The following is a 17784-nucleotide window of genomic DNA, read 5'->3' on the forward strand; positions in this document are numbered from 1 at the left end:
TGCTGTAAGTCATGATACATTTCAGGCTACAGCAGCATATTGTTCAATTGTGGCCACTTAACTCAATGCACTTTGCCAAACCACTTATGTGTTTTGATCCTCCAAACAATAGGATCTTACCTTTGCAGAGTCATGTTCAAATTGCCTGTACATGCCTTGATCTTGTTCTGTGCTTCTAGATGAGTCATCCCATCCGTGCTTATCCCGTCAATGGTGAGAACCACATCGCCTATCCCCACGTGTGCTCGGGCTGCTTTGCCACCGTCGTTAAGCTGAAACATTACAGGAATGGTCAATAAGAAACTTGGATGGTTTCTATTTTTATTTTCTGCACATATGACCATAATATCTTATTCACGGTGCTGTTTCAGAGGAAGAAGTTGCTGCACTATCTATCTTTCTGGTGAATTACCATTTATAGGTTCTTGTTCTTATTTCAGTTGAGTGACAGGAAAAGCATTGCATGCTATTGCCTATCAAAATCAAATTCCACTTCTACTTGACTGGCTGGAATCTGTGCACATTCACCATGAGACACAAGCAGGGACAGGGACACACAGTTTCCTCAATGCCAAGTTCTCTCTTCATATATTAAATTTTTTCACAACAGGAAGGCTGTAAATCAGCTTTTTCCATTCTAGATTTTCCATCTAAACAATCTCTTCAAAGTTTATGTGTCTGTCAATGACTGGTCACGTGTGTGGAAGACTCACTAATAGTGAAGCTGACTTTTCCCCAGCTGCAACCAGAAGGAAGTCAAAAGTTCAACATCACAGACCAGATACAGGACTTTGTTTTGCCTTTCAGTGGGTTTATAGCCCCCAATGACCCACAGTATATTCAGACCAGAATAAGAAAGGCCTCTTGAGCCGTCTGCCTCTTTGACCAAGGTCACTGCCAAAGTTCAGCCCGACTGCCTTTGGTCCACTTGAACAAAATAGTCTTGCAACAGAAACCTTTGTAAGGTTCACATTATTGACCTCGACTGAACAATAAATAAATCTTTTCATCTGATGCCACTGCATTTCAACTAGCTTCACTCCCAAGAACGGAAATAAAGCAACACATGGCAAGATCTATGCACTGATTTACATCCCTGGTCCTCAATCAGCTCATCATCTCATCACTGGCTGTAAAGAGCCACCCTGGATGGTGCAAATTCCCTCTTGGTTTCCAGATATATCTCCTATCTTGCAGCAGAGAGGTTGTCCCTGCTTGTGCTGTGCAGACAAAACCTCACAACTCTTTTTTTTGCCTGCAAGCACGATAATCTGTTCCTTGAAGAAAACACTGTGTTCTAGGAGGTGCTGCAAACAGCAGAATTAATTCTTTATTTCCAGAAGCGGAGTTCAGCCTGGGCCACAGTCATGCTATGGTGAGCAGCTTCTAAAAGGAAGGCAGAAGGAAGCCTTTAATCTCTGTATTTTTTTATCTGCCTCTGTTTTCCTTCATTCAGCAGGGAACAATAAGTTTTGGTTCATTGTGATTCCTTTTGACAACGACCAACCACAAAGTATAGTCACCATTCACTTCTCCAATAGGAGAAGTCAGGGCAGGTAATAACTGTCTATTGCAAAGGGGTAGAAAAATGTGAAATACCAGAGACACAATCTTTACATTTGTGTACCAACAAGTCAGTTGTTCCTACACAAACTCTGAGCTAAGAGACCCCGTTACTACAAAACACACATCAAGGAACCCTGCAGGCATATAGAAAGTTATGACCAATGGCACTATTTATAGGGAAGGTCCTCAAACCTTTGGGTGATGGGCAGAACCTGCCATAAACAGATCCCTAAAGCGACACATTACAGCATGCTGACATTTGCCAGCAAGGTCTGGAAAAGGGAAAGGAACGTCGGGGCACTAAAAGCTAAAGGTCAAATGGATCGCTGTGCTTTGTGGTGCCACTGCTGAAGTGAATAAAATCCAGCTTTCGCTGAACGTACGCAAACGCACATGATGTCCATGTATCATAATTCGCGATGAAAAAAGCAACCTACACACTTCAAAAGGACTTCAAAAAGAGGCTTCAAGGTACTGGGGAGAGGAGGGATGGGCCTTATCATCCAAAGAAGTATAAAATAGAACAATTAATTAATTAAAAAAAAAAAATATATATATATATATATATATATATATATAAAAGACCACCACACTTTTCTGCTTGATTCTGCTGGCTAACACACATCAACCCACAACTAATCACCTGGCTTTCAAGAGGACACCCTTAAACTGTTGCCTACTGGGGATGAAACTCTTTGCAAGTACACCTGGGAGAGAGCAGTAAAATCATCTCAGCAAAACCCCAGGCTGAAAAAGCAGCCTGGAAATGAGGGACAAAAGCAAGTGGGTCCTGAGAAGAGTGACAAACCCCTGGAGGTTGGTACTTCTAGGAAATCTCAGCCAGGGTTTGAGTCTTCCCTGGGAGAACCAGCCAGCAGCCTGGGGCTTGTGGAGAACAAAGGGCAGAGTTTTACCACAAGTGCAAGAGGAATTAAATCACAAGAACAGGTATACAAAAAACATAAAATAAACATCTACACTGAATGCAGCAGGAGGAATTAGGACACCTGAAATCTGATCTTTTCCATACTGCTTATATTTATAGCACAGAAGCCTCAGTTTTGACACTTCTTAGGCTCTCTGCGTGTTATCATTACAAACAATAAATGCATACACATGCTTGTGATTATGCATGCAAAACTACATTTTCAAACCAAAACTGAAAGAAATGTTCACCATATTCCTTGTCACAATGGAAACTAACTCTGTTTATTTTCTTTTTTTTCTCCTAGATTTTGAAATTCCATTAGATGCAGAAGATGTAGATGCTAATATATAGGAAATATTTAAATGGTGTTTGTAAATCATTGCTACTTTTTGTACCAGTTTGGTGTGGGGTTTTTTTGGTCCTGTATGAGCAATTTTCTTCTTAAACTGCAAATTCAACCTTATCTTTGTAAAACTATCTGGCAGTCACCAGTAAACTACAGGGTGTATCAAAAAGATGGACCCAATTTGAAATCCCTCTATCTCTGCAACCACAAACCGCCCGTGAACAAAACTCTTACCACTTGAAAGGGCAGGGCATAGAGTTTCAGGTGATTACCGCTACTTGATAACTCTTTAAACCATCTGTTAATTTTGTGTAATTGTAACATGTTGCCATCATGAAATAAGCTGTTTTGAAATTGGGTTTGTCTTCTTGAAGCAGCCTGTGCAGCGTTACCTGTGCTGAAATACCAAAAGACTGGTAAACTAATGGACAACAGCAAAATCATAAACCCTGATGCTTAATTCCTAGTGGGAAAACAGCATATCCTTAAAACATGCCTTTATTAGAGATACACGTGCAAACAAATTGAATCAATTCACCAAGGCGTATGTACAGAGAAATATAGCATTAAAATTATAAAACTGGCTACCTATGAATCAAACTAATTTCTAAGCACCATGAATATTCTCCAACCCCTTGATTGAGCTGTTTTAATTCTTCATTCACAGAACGAGGCAAGTTTTTAAAATCAAGCATGAATTACAGCTACAAAATAATGAGACCTTTGTTTGATGTGAACCAGCAGACTTTAAAGCTCCAATAATGGCCAAACCAGAAATGTTTCCTCCTACTCGATTCCACATCTCTTGTTCTCTGGGAAGCTCATTTGGAGACGAGGGGGAGGCAGCAGGAGACTCATTTCATGACCAGACACCTGCTGAGGCCAATCACTCCCACAGCCCCAGCAGCAAAACCTCTTTTCAGCCCCTCAGCAGCAATCAAAAGCAAAAAGCCAGTCTATGCCATCCAGAGATGCACAGGATGCTTTTTAATAAACATAAATCACCCATGTAATATTAGATTTCTATATTTCTGATCAATAAAATAAAAGTTTTACTTGTTCTTTTTGTTTTAAACATCAGAATGCCAAAACTGCAATGCTGTTCTAAAATACACTCCAAATGGAGATAAAGCAAAAGTAAACCAGTCCTTGATCAATGACCAACTTCAAAAGCAACAGTATGAAAAGTGATCTCAGTGTAGCTCTGTGCCTCAGGTTTTTACAAGCAAGCAGCCCAAAACACCCTGGAATACAACTGTTTCCTTCAGCTAAATTTTAGCCAGCCTATTACTTTGTTTTGCAGTAATCAACATCAAGAAAAAACAGCCAGAAAAATCACTTTTTAAATTTCAAGCTTTAATGAGATATTTTAAGAGATCCTTTCCAGGAAAATTTCATGTGTGCACATACACGTGCATCTATCTCTGAATCAATGTAATTTGTAGCTTAATTCATTTCTAATTTACATATAACCATCTATTTTTCCTCGCATGACTAAGAAGAAAACCTGACAAGCACCTTTTTACTGCCATTATTTAGCTTTTATACACTAATAAGTGAAATACTTAAATTGCAGTTACTCATAAGACAAAGTCTATTTGACTAGAGATGGAAGCTGCGCTTTTATGTTTTCCACACCCACCTAGAATCAATCCCAGCTGCAACTGACTGTGAGATGGTGCATCACAACCACTTTCCCAAATCAGCTATTTTATAGTTTGACAGTAAATGATGGTCCCAACATTACAAAGACATCTTGCAACATCATCTGCAGCTTTCTCTCAGAACGTAATTTGTTGCTCCCAATTTACACCTCCCTAGGCTATCTGAAATCCCTCCAGCTCCATTTTTACCCCTTGAGCATCTCTGATAGTGGCTGGATACAGCAATTCAATTCAAAGACATGCATCATCAAAGCAGAAGTCAACCAGGTGATGATCTTCGCATCATTACCACTCTTTCTTCTCTTTCAGTCTAAATCCTTCCCTATATTAAGGTATTTTAAATAATAATAATATTTAAAAAAAAAAAAAAAGAAACCCTCACACACATTGTGCACAACCAGTATGGATCCTGATGGGTGGTCCCAGCACCAACATCTCAGCAGCAAAAGCACAAATTGGGTATCACTCTGCTCCAGTGTGTCCTCCCTAAAGGGGTGATTGCACAAGCCCTTCCTCACCTCTTTCCCTCCTAGGAAGGAAGTAAAAGCCCCAACTTAAGCTCCAGACTCCCAGCAGGTTTGGGACACTTGGGATGTAGCTTCTGTATGAAAAAAGAGCCATGGGAGCACCTGCTCTTTGTGGCAAATAAGCTTCCTCCACGCTCAATGGAAACGGGGAGCTGTATCATATTCCTCACAGCCTTCACTACAGCAATATTACTCACATACCCAACAGATTAGCCAGCCAGCCTCGGTACTTGCTTCCAAATCAAGACCATACATGCCAGTTTCAAAGTCCAGATCAAATTTATACAGCTGAGTTGTAGGAGTTTTGCAGTGGAAATCGCTGATACAACCAGCTATCAAAGGGATTACGAGACACTCCTGCAAATAAGCTGAAGGTTTTCCCCAAATCAAGCAGGGCTTAAAATTAGTTTAGAACAAAAAAAGCCCCAAAATTCTGATTAACAGTCTTTTACTCCATATGACCATCAGGACCCCCTACCCTCACCTCACTCCATGAGGCCATACTCCCACGTGCTCCTGTAAAACTTTATTTCCCTTCTTTTTCTTGCCGTAACTTTAAGGGTGCTTCCAGACTGACTTATAAAGCTGTAACCTAATGTGTGCAGAGCATATCAACAATCATTATCTATAATGTGCAAGTACCAACCCACCCTAATTCTCCATCTGGAGCATATACCACCCTGGCCCTACCTGTTCCCCCAGGTCCTCCAGTTTTGCTTCGTCCCTTTTCGTCCATACACAGCAGAAACACACACACACCCCAAAACAGCCCTTTAACTCATCACAGCCTGCAGGAAAACAGTGGGGAGAGCCCACATGCATCCAGTTATTCTGCCAGTGGAGAACCCAGAAAACCACCCCTTGCATTTCTTTCTCCACTCTGCTTTTTCTTCTGAAAACTTTTCTCTTGCTGTATTTCAGCCTTTAACATCCATCTAATGCACTCCACAAAGGAAAAACATAACTTGCTTTCGCACTTCCAATAAACTGTCACATACACACACCCAGCACTCTCTCTATCCATCCTTGCATGCACCAAACACAGCGCTATGCACCTAAGAGGAGCATGAGAGGGTGATAGCTGCTAAAAACAAAAGAGGCACCACATATAGTTAAGTACTCTTACAAATAAATGCATTGATGCACAAAAGGATCCAAAAATATAAATTAAGTTTACAAAACAAGGTAACTGCACAATGCATAGGGTCTGTTGGATATGCGCTCTTATTTTTCAATTAACTAACACTAAAAAGATCAACTTCAATGCCAAGGGAGCCAAGCAGAAGCAGCAGCCGTTCAGCTTCCCTTGCTTGCCCAAGAACAGGTTGTTATTAAGCAGGAACAGTTTCGACACACCAATGACAAAAGGGTTATTAGCTGGTGCCACCTCACTTCTCATGGCTTGACTGATCATGGTTTTCTTGCAGCTCCCCATTTGCAGGAGCTCATTTCATCTCTGCTACCTCTCCCCATCCCTTACAACAACCCAGTGCTGCAGGACTTAAGGAAACAGAGGCAAATGGCTTCACAAAAGGTGCCTTCAGCTTTTATTTTTGACATAACACCAATACAGCATCACCACTGCAAATGCAGCAGCAGATAAACCCTGCTTTTGAACTTGCCCACATGAAATGGAAGCAGCAAACTACACGTACAGCAACAAGTTCCAATGCATTTCACATATTTTACATGTAGCTTAAACTTGTTTTCATGTACTGACACACAAGTTAAAAGTGGAATTCAAAAAATTATTAAAATGAGTCAAAATTCACCCTTGCCTCACACAAGGAATAAAGAAACTACTCTGTGCAAGCATAACTCTTTGGCGTGTAACAAGACTAAACATCTGGTCTTGCTTTAACAAGACACTTGAAGTGTTGAAGAGAACAACGAGGTAAAGAGATGGTCACCAAGATGGGATGGACAACACTTTGGGTCCCCTGAGCAACAGGAGACAATTAATCATAGAATCATTTAAGTTGGAAAAGACCTTCAAGATCATCATGTCAAACCATTACCTCGCACTACCAACGTTTTGATTTCGAGTAGAAACAATGTCACAATGTCAAAAAATAAGCTGTCAAAAGGACCAAGGCAAAATAATTCAGACATCGTGGCTAAAACCCTATTTGCAAGAAGAGCATGGGCAATTCCAAAAAACATATGCTTTCCAAATACTTAAGTGATGGAAAATGATTTACAGGCAAGTGCCAGAATGTCTGCAGATATTTAAGACCCTAAATTAGTAGCTTTCTTTAAGCCTTTTCTCAAGGAGCTCAGGCATGTTCTCATGCTGCCAGCATGCCTTAGAGCCCTATTTATTTTAACTGGCTGTCTTTTCTCTGAAGATTATTCTTCTGTTTGGAGAGTTTACAGAGCTAATCCAGATTTCTCCCTGGAAGACTATATGCCAGTGGGTAAAAATTACTGCCTACTTAATTTCTCCAAGAGACAGAAAGAGGAAATTGAATGAAAATGTAGCTAGAAATGCAACATCAACTTTGTATGGCTGCTTTAGCTTTTGGGAACTGCAAGGCTGTGGAGTGTCTCTTCCAATTATAGGGTTGGCTTTTTTTTTTGGTAAATTAATGCTCATAACCAAAGTATGAAAATACATGGGACTGCTGAGGAGCAGCCACACGATTTGCATCGGAAGTTTTAAGTGTCTGCCTCTTTTGGAATAAAGAGTTTGGAAAGTTACTATATAAGTTTTATTTCTGGGGCCTCCTGAACTAACCCAAAACAAAGAAAAGTTCATTTTCTCTAGTGGAGCTTAAGTGTTCTTACAAAGAAGAAATTAATTGCCATGCATATGAAGGTCTAAAGTGCATATAATGGTGTACTTCTTTCCCAAACAGGATTATTTTTCTTCATTTACAGATGATAAAATTAATTCCACTAGTTAGGCTACCAGGGTTATCAAGGAGATGGGTGTTCAATACATGTCATCTTATTTTCATAATATTTTCACGGTCTACAATTTAGTCCCTCTTAACGGGATCTGCTTTTCCTGCATCAAACGCGATGCAATCACCCCATGCTTTCCAGAACATCTAATTTAGGATTAATACATTATACTGCATAATTTAAAGGTATTTAATCTTTTTTTTGCCTTGCAGTCCCATTCATAGAATGAAGAGCAGCCTCACAAAGGGCAGTAGAGAGAAGGAAACACAACCAATGAAGCCAAGCAGAGAGTTAAGCGGAGAAAGCGTGAACCAAAAAACTCATCTGACAAAATCTAACAGTCAGTGGCAAAAAGACACTACTACAAATTGAACCCCTCGCAACAAACCAGCTGCTGTTTCACATTCTCCTATCCGGAAACAAACCAGGCATGCATTAACATGTAGGAAACAACTGGCTTACTTCAAAGGATCAAGATAATGACGAGCTGCACCGCATAAGTGAAAAGGAAAACGGAGGCAAGTTCAGGCACTGCAAGTATTGCTTATGAGCACAAATCATCTGCTCACCTGAATGCCATCCCAAGCTGGCACTCTGCAGAAACTGTAGCAAAGTCCACTTTCAAGAAAAGCCATGAAAACCTACCACAACCCATCACCCAAAGTTTTGTGACATTTAGGAGTCATAAATTTAAAAGAAGTCAACAAATGCTGTTGGCATTATAACCAGCAGCCAAAAAGGTCGAGGACTTGGATTTACACCTCTGCCAGCTCTCCCTGGAGAGAAAGAGTCTTATAAGGAGCAGCTGAGAGACCTGGGGTTCAGGTCCAGGCTGTTCAGCCTGGAGAACAGGAGCTGAGGGGAGACCTTATCTCCCTCTGCAACTGCCTGAAAGGAGGTTGTAGCATGGGTGGGGTTGGTCTCTTCTCCCAAGTAAGAAGTGATAGGACAAGAGGAAATGACCTCAAGTTGTGCCAGGGAAGGTTTACATTGGATATTATGAAAAAATTCTTCACAGAAAGGGTTGTCAGGCATTGGAACAGGCTGCCCAGGGCAGTGGTGGAGTCACCATCCCTGGAGGGGTCTAAAAGGCGTTTAGACGAGGTTCTTAGGGACATGGTTTAGTGACAGAGTTAGGTTACGTTATGGTTGAGACTCGATGATCCTGAGGGTCTCTTCCAACTGAAATAATTCCATGAGTGCAGAAGAAATGCATCAAGGTCCAACTCAACCATGCTCCACCAAGAGAGGGTTCAGATTTTAAGTCTAGAGGCACTAATGCTTATGGCATGTTCCTTTGGTAATGCAGAAGAAAAAGACAACCTTAAACCTGTGAAAGAAGACAGCTCCGATAAATAAGTGTGCTCTGAAGTGTGTGGAAAGTAGTGATTAAACCAATTATGCCCAATACACTGATGTGCTGAGAGCTACTCCAGATCAATGAAAGCACAGTCCTGTATGTACGTGCCTTCATTTAATGCAATGCAGAGAAAACTCCTCTAGATTAGTCCAACACAAACTTCTAGCACAAAGAAATAAAACAGAAATAGGGGACATAAGTAATTCCTAATGGATATCTTGACTCTTATATGTCAAGAGAATATTACCGCAGTAGTTTATTTTAAGTCAGACACGTATTGGCTGAAACCCCAAAGTATAAAATACTGCATAAAAAAGCCCAATAAAAAACCCTCAGAAAACAAGAAACACATTTTAAAGGAGTTGCACACTGTTTTCATAAATTCATACCACCTGTTTATATAGCCAAGACACAAAAATCTTCATGTGCTAATAAAGCTAATGAAAACATAATTTCAAATTTAATTTTCCATTTCTAAATTACATAATTATACACACAACACTGTTCTAGCTTACTTGACTTTAAACATCAGTTTTACATTATTTGTTTATACAGTTCTAGGTGCCGGGTTTTCATATATACATTTATTTATATATGTATTTAAAACACTGGATATATTACTATAGATGATGTTATACACAAATTCTTTAAGTAAATATTTATGTATAAATATTTATTTTATACACACATCTATATAAATGAAAAGGAAATTTCTATGTCATGATCTCTGAGCTCTATGGTACAAAAGCTAAAATCAGGACACTGCAAAATGAAGATGCAGAAAAAGAAACCCACCCTAAAAATTCATTGTCAACTTTACTACTTTGTCACATCTACGGAAACAAAATAAATAAGTAAATAAAAATCAGTACTTAAATTGAGGTCTTTTTTTAGCTAGTTGGTTGGGGGTTTTTTTCAGCTTGCTTCTGCTTGAATTCTGCATCAGCTCCACCAAATGAAGAGCAAAGTTTCTGGCCCTTATTATAATGTCCTTTTTGACCACTATTTTGGTGACGGCCATGATGGCTTGTCCTTCTTTCTCACCATATTACCCCAAACGTAACTGAATTTTGCACACCTCAAGTTTGCATAGGCCACTCACAAGCTCTGGTGAAAGCCAGGAGTATGGGCTATTACATCCCCTTCAGAAGAAGAAAGATAGAAAAGATGTTTTGAAATTGAAAGTGTATTTATAACAAATCAGAGATGTTCACTGCTGAAAGCTTATCCTCAAAGGTGATTCGCTGCATCAGCCCCAAACCAATTTTTGGCTGCAAAACTTGTGATTTGAGGAGGAACCCAACCAAAGCAAAACCAGCCCCATGTACTGAGGGAATGCAAACACTTCCCAAAACTGCTGAAGCTCCAGCTTTAACTTTAATTTCCGAACATCACCTTGCAGGATAAGACACATTATTCAAAGGCCATCACAGAATCAGAAAAGTCCAATGTCTTCCCACGCAAGACCACCATTCAAGGCGCACTTTATCGATCACCAAACTGCAATAGCATCCCTGGTCCTGCTTCTGCAGGAATAACCACACATATGGAAGCAGAAAGTGACACTTAACATGCAACCAGTGACCTTTGACAAGCAATGTCCTCATGTCATATGAGCTGCTGACATTAAGGGTCACATCGCTCTGATGCTAAAATGCACCATTTGCATATTTACTGCCTGTTGAACAAACCAATTTTAGGGGAAAGCTTTTTGTCCTCATAAATACATCATTTTTAGTCAACTGGTTTCTAAAAGCCAAACTGGTTCAGCGGGACAGTGAAAATAAGCTACAGAAGGATCCGAGCTCTTCACACAGCCATCTATCATGTCTTTCTTGAAGTTAACAGCTTCATACTTTCCTCTCCAGCCACCTATTTGAAGGCATCAGATATCTTAAAATTATACAACCCACCAAAGGGAGGCCCCAGATTTACAGCCCATGTCCCTGAGCGGCTCTTGCAGAGCCCGGGCGGTCTGGACGTGTTTCATACCTCTCGCCAGTGTTCGGTTACAGCCCAAACCTCTAAGCCACTAAAAGCCTCACTTTTCCAGGAGCACGGGGATGTTTTCTCTGTCTTCTAAGCTGCTAGATTTAAATGGCAACTTAACAGAATTATAGCATCCTAAGTATGTTAAGAACATAGCATTCTCATACATTAATAAGAACAAGGGCACATTGTGATAAGAATTATGAAGACAGACATTAGCACAGACATGGTTACAGAAAAAAATCTATCCTTACTTGAATTTGATACTGAAATTATTTGAATATGCATAAATTCTTACTTTGAAGTTTTATTTCACTCATAAAATAACTCTATCACATACATGCTAAACTCCTAGTAATATCAGTAGGAGTCTTGCAATTGATTATAGCACTAAATGAATCCTGAACAAGAAAGACCTGCAATATATATTAGTTGGAGATGCTTTTTCTTTTTCCTCCAGCTTTCCAATAAGATTGTCCTTAAACATCTTCAAGCACTAACCAGAGAAGGATGCAATACCTTTATGTACACCACAGTGTTGTGATTTCTTTGAGTTATGCTACAAGTCACCAACTCAAACAACAGCCACACAGGCACAAAAATTGAAGGAGGAGACAAACATCTTCCACAATCTCTTCTTAAGCAAAAATGAAGAATGCCCTAACAGAGTTACTATTTAGTAGTTCAACAGGGCAAATAATTCACCTTAGAAAATAATACAGCCTCTGTCAGAACAGACCTGCTACCCAAGCCTTCTTGCAGATTACTAAAGCACCTTTCACACTGCTTTTTGAGTCCAGGGATGAAGAAAGCAAGAAAACCATACAAGCAAGAGGGGACAACAAGCATGACCAAAGCAGGAAAATGAATAAAGCTCAGCCACTCTCGGTGTCTCCAGGTATTTTGCCACCCCAGAGCATCTGGAGGACTTCACTCTTCCACTTATAGGAACTTCTCACTAACACGAAGTTTACAAAGCATTTAATTACCTCTGAAGTGCTTTGCTCATTAACTAAACAAACTGAAGAAGGCCAAGGGGAAAGACTGGCACCGGCAGTGCTGTATTTTGTAGCAATGAGTCATGTTGAAGAGCATGATAACACTAAGAGAACTGCTGAGAAGTTGCATTTCAAGCCCTTCAGAAAACTGAGTTCACTCCTTCAGCCCTCAGTGCTTAACTGGAATGAGGAAGCTCAAACCTTTGAGAATGGAAAGCATATAAAATCCAAATAAAAATGACAGCAGCACAAGATGTGTACAGGGGACAAAAGGGTTATTACACATTATTATTAAATTGAGGGGGAAAAAAAATTCTGAATAAACAAAGCTTAAAGCAGAACATGATCTTTTTTTCTTCCAGACTAGACCAAGCTACTGATGCAAACAAAAATAAAAGAACATGGAGTAGCTGTTATTTCTTCCCTGTTGCAGATGCAGCACAGACAGAACTGGTTTTCATCATTCCGATCAAAGTACAAGACCAATGTAGCAACAGCAGAAGGGGCAGTGATCAAGTACAACCTGCTGGGAAACAAAACGACTTATCACATTCATCAGGGTCTGCTAATTACACCTGTGGAAAGGGAGGGCAACCCAGATCACTGTGTATAAAAGGGCACACAAGAAGAAAAGGAAGGTATCAGAGGAAATAAAGATTCATTAAGCCTGACTAGTCATAGCATCTTGCTTTATATTAACATCACTGAATCTAACTCAGGTAAGTAACACGGGAAAGTTAATTTCCCAGCACAGGTAAGGAAGGTCTTATAAGGTGGGATCAGGCAAACCTCACCAACCTGCAACCTTCCAGCTTATCTAATTAAACGTGACACTTCAATAACGCAATGTCCTGCAGTCACAGGTAGTTCTCCTGGAAATCTAATCTTTAGGATACACACACCCCATAACACTAATCGAAAAGCTGACAATATTACCCAGCAAAAATGAAAACCAAGTGTATTTTTCTGAAGGGATGAGCAGTGGTGGTGGCTCAGCAGCTCTCTAAACCATGAAGGCAAAACTTGCAATGCTGGAGGAAACACTTCAAAACTGGGAAAGAGTTTTGAGAAATATTGTGAACCACATAAATACAAGTAATTACAAAGCAATCCCAGACAAACTCAAGTTTTCTGAGGCACAATGCATGAAGAAATTAATACTAGTCAAACAGGTCACCACTGTCTCCCAATGAAAAGCATATTTATTTATTTATCCAACTAATCTGATCTCCTTTTTGGTTGATGGAACGATAACTTTACTGGCATAAAAGCCTCCTGGGTTATTTCTGCTTAATGAAATCACTTTAAATGCTCTTTTTAAATTGTTAATATCATCCAGTTAAAACATTTTGATATGGTTGTCCAAAAATCCAATTTCAGTCAAATGCTTTCCCTTCTATGAAACATCGGGAAGTAAAAATAAAATCACTCTAGCCTAATTTAGTGATACTAATGAGAGTAGGGTGGTAAGGAATAGGAATGAAAAGGCTCACAGTCATTTATCTACAGAGAGATAAGGCATAGGAAATGAGAGCTTTGTCTCTCCAGTTGTTGCTTTAATTTGGTTTTAAAAAACAAAACACAAGTCCAATTTAAAAAAAGACATTGGAGAGTAAGTGATAGGGGAAAGCCTCCAAAATGGACACACATGCCCCAGAGCCTACGTGTTGAACGGGGAGATCCAGCCGTGGTGCGGGGTCTAAACTTTCATCTGGTACTCGGGGGAGATGAATGCGAGTTATTTAAAACCATGGTACATCAAGCTGGCACGTCACTTTAATACGCTGCCTATAGATTGTGTTACAGCTCTGCTTTAAAATGAACCTTTAGATTCATCTCCAGCTCCCTGGTGAAGTGGAACAGACAGTATTAAGAATTACAGGATTTAATTAATGCTTCTGCCATATCCAGACATGCAGAACTATCCCAGGACAGTAAAAAATGCCATAGGTGCTTAGCAAAGGGTCTCGGATTAAACAGAGATGAAATTTACAGTGAACAAATGAAAGAAACTGAACTTGCAAGTGAATTTCACTATGATTTACAGACTCCACATCCGATTTACAGCTTCAGCCTTCACTGTTTTCTAACTGTGAACAGAAGCCCCATTTCAATGCAGAAATAAGAAAAGCACCCAGGTGTCCCCAGGCTGTATCAGGTACCTACAGCATGGCAGCCAAAAGGAAAAAAGGGGCACCTTTGTCCCTTATTTGCAAGCACCACTTAATTTGACAATGAAAACTCATCGCTCCCTGTTTGAGACCCCAGCGAGAGAAGATTTTGAAGTATTGCTGTGCTGAAGATTTTGTAAAGGCATTACCATATTTGTTAGCACCTCTGTTTCAGGGCTGGTGTGCACCAATAGAAAGCCATGCTAAGGAAGCCACCGCTGATTTCTCCTTCAGCCTTTCATGACAGCTTCCCAGTGCCTGATGGCAACAGATCCGCTTGTACTTTGAACAAAAAACGCAGTGTTGCAACATTTCTCTCCTAATCATTCTGCAGCAGTAAAATAAAACATGCTGAAGGACACGCACATACACATTTTTGATGCCTACAATAAAACATAATAAACATAAAAGCCTACTTATGTCAACATGAGTCTGTTTAACTCTTGCAATAATTTACAAACTGGCTTTTGAAGAACCTCAAGACATTCTTGACAAAAGAAAATAGTGTCCTAAATAAAGTTTCCAAGTCCATTAAGAGCTCAAAAAACTACCAAAGGAAATTTTTCAGCAAACCACTGATGAGGAAGAGCTTGGTGAAAGAAAACACCTCATCTTGCCCTCAAGGGTGTGCCTGTTTGTATTTCAATCCTTGCATATTCTTGTTATTTTTTATAGCCCAGCTCAAATAATCTAAGATTTTTTTTCCCCAGTGTGAAAAAATATTTGAGGTCTCAGAAGAAAAGGAGGAGAGGAGACAAAAAGAACAAACTATAGTTTCAGCAGCATTCAAAACCAGCAGTGGAATGGAAGGGCAAGGCATATTTGCAAGTATAAAACCATCTTATACAAGGGGCGGGAGGGGAAGAGAAGCTTTTCAAGCACAATGGGAGAAGGAGAGTAAAGAGAAACGTGGCTTTAGCAAAGAAAAGTCTCACAGAGTGAAAACCAACAAAATGTTGAAGTTCTGAGCTCAACACTGCAAGTTTTTAATAAATAAACAATTAAAGCAGGTTAGCCAAGCAAAACCTTTAACATCAGAATAGAAGGTTTGCGCACTTTTCCTCCAGGCCCTGTCATCACTTGTGTCCTTCCATGCACCCAAGGTGGGACCTCCAAGCACCATTTCAGTGTTGCTGCTCCGTCTCCAAAAAAAATCCAAAAAATCCAAAAAAACACATTGCAACAAGTCTGCATATTGGCCTGCTGATAAAGCTGTAACTTTAATCTGACAAGCTGAACTATTTATGCTTGCAGAGTTAGCATTAAGTGTCCAAGTGGAGGAGAAAAGGAGAAGGTAAAATCATTATGGTGGCGACTTGCGGTAGGCGACTACTCCAGACTCTGCATATGGATCCCAATAACTGCATATGGATCCCAATAACTGCATGTCCCTGAGCTCAAAATTCAACACCTACTTAGATATTAAAATACAATGGGCAGAGTTGACTAAAATGAGGTATTTGCCCTCAAACAACACAAAATTCCTCATGCAGCCTGAGGAAACACCAGCTATTCACTCAACAGCCAAATCAGCTCCATGCCACAGCCTGTAGGTTTCTGAAGCCAAAACACATCAATAAAAGCAAGGAAAATTCTCTTGAAGACAAAGGTTCTATTCATCACATACAAAAATATTCATTTACTAGCATCAAAATACATTTTTACATGTGGAAAAAAATGGGATTGTCTAAGCTTTTCTTTTCCAAGCAGTAACTCTTTGTGGGCAGACTTCTGTTTGACCAAGAAATTTATGGAACTCTGCAAAGATACACAGGAAACAACAGTGTTGCAACAAATAAAGCAAAGCATTCTTCCAAGTTTTGCTGGAGATCTTGTTTTGGATATGGGTTGAATTCCCTTCCAGGGCTTTGCACTGTCCCAATTATTTGCAGCGTCCTAGGAAATGCCCCAATAAGCTTGTGGATGAGACGGTACGTTGAGTAAACGCTCGAGTAAATTACTGTCCGGGTGAGCCAAAGGAGGAAAGTTCAGAGCACATTAACATTTTTCTATCTGATGAAAAACAGACTACAAAAGGTATGAGAAACAGATTTGTCACTCTACAGCTTTCCACACGTATCCAGCTGCCAGAAACGCTAAACGGCACAATTCAAAACGGAGGCGTCATGCCAGCTGTCAGATTCCTGTACATAGAGAGTTAACCAAATGAAGAAAGGAAAAGATATTAAGGTTAGAGTTTCACTTAAAGGGAATGTATTAATTTCATTTTTTTCCACGGTGTGTCAGTTAAAAATCCAAAAGCTGGTTTAACTTACAACATAAAGCCCACTCTTACACTGAAATTCAGTTTTCAAAGTAAATGCGTTAGACATGCAGATGGCCAATTACGTCCCAGTGATAACTGTGGAGTGCTGTGCTTACACATTTGTTACATTTTGCTCTCAGTTACCCCATTTTAAACAACAGCATATGGAGACATAAGGTACATATTGTAAACATTCTTTCTCCTCTGCAGAAAGAGAAATCATGCATTTAGCTATATTACAATCCTATACAGTTTACAATGACTGGACCCAGCCCATGCAACATGATACAGACCTTTTCCATCCCTTCTTCCAGCATCTTGATGTTTTAGTGCCTTTTAAAAGTATTACAAACTTATAAATCAAGCTATCTATTTCCTACACATCTGCAAGAGAGGTTCAGGTTACTATTATCCACATATCTGCTTACTCTGACATTTCCTTGGGATCTTGCCTGCACTCCATCCCCTACTCCCAAGGATTTCCCATACATGACAAATACTTTTTAAAACAGCAGCAAACACAACAAGCAAAGCAGCTTTCTGGAGTAACACACAGCTTTCAGTGGCTAAAGACTTGTCTCCCCTAGATCAGAAGAAACCACTGAATTCTTGAAGGACAAAGGAAGCTCAAAGCTTTATTTTTTAAAGGGCTTATTCCACATAGCACAGCATTTGGCTTCAGTGCACTTATGAAGGACAAATTACAGAAATAGGTGTATGTATTCTTCCTCCATCTTTTTCATCTGGATATACTCTTCTGAGACCCACCACCCACTGCTTTCCACAATCTGTCAGAGGACAATTCATCTACAACTTGGCTGAACAAGTTTAATGGCACCAAGGGCTTCCTGGCAGGCAGGAAGGATTATTCAAACCCCATTTGATTTCCTCCCCCCTTTCTTTTGCTTTGCTTATGCTGCCACCAGAAGCTGGAACCACTGTTAATAACCAGCCACTTTGTCCTACTTGTTTTCCTAACAGGGTCAAATTCTACACATACTGTTGGTTTCTGAAGGTCTCTAGCAAGACAGCTGCTCTACAATTCACTTTACTGCATATACA

General features: G+C 39.9%; 1 protein-coding gene across 25 annotated transcripts in view; it reads right to left on the reverse strand.

Annotated features, from left to right (window-relative positions):
- Positions 1–17784, reverse strand: part of PDLIM5 (PDZ and LIM domain 5) — a 100757-nt gene that overhangs the window by 66983 nt on the left and 15990 nt on the right. For all 25 annotated transcript variants that reach the window (XM_065062392.1, XM_065062398.1, XM_021288714.2 and 22 more), the window contains exon 3: positions 121–272. In XM_065062392.1, the coding sequence (XP_064918464.1) occupies positions 121–272 (152 nt within the window). The remainder of the gene's footprint in view (positions 1–120; positions 273–17784) is intronic.

This window comes from Columba livia, chromosome 4 (assembly GCF_036013475.1).
Source record: "Columba livia isolate bColLiv1 breed racing homer chromosome 4, bColLiv1.pat.W.v2, whole genome shotgun sequence".
Classification (NCBI taxonomy): Eukaryota; Metazoa; Chordata; class Aves; order Columbiformes; family Columbidae; genus Columba; species Columba livia.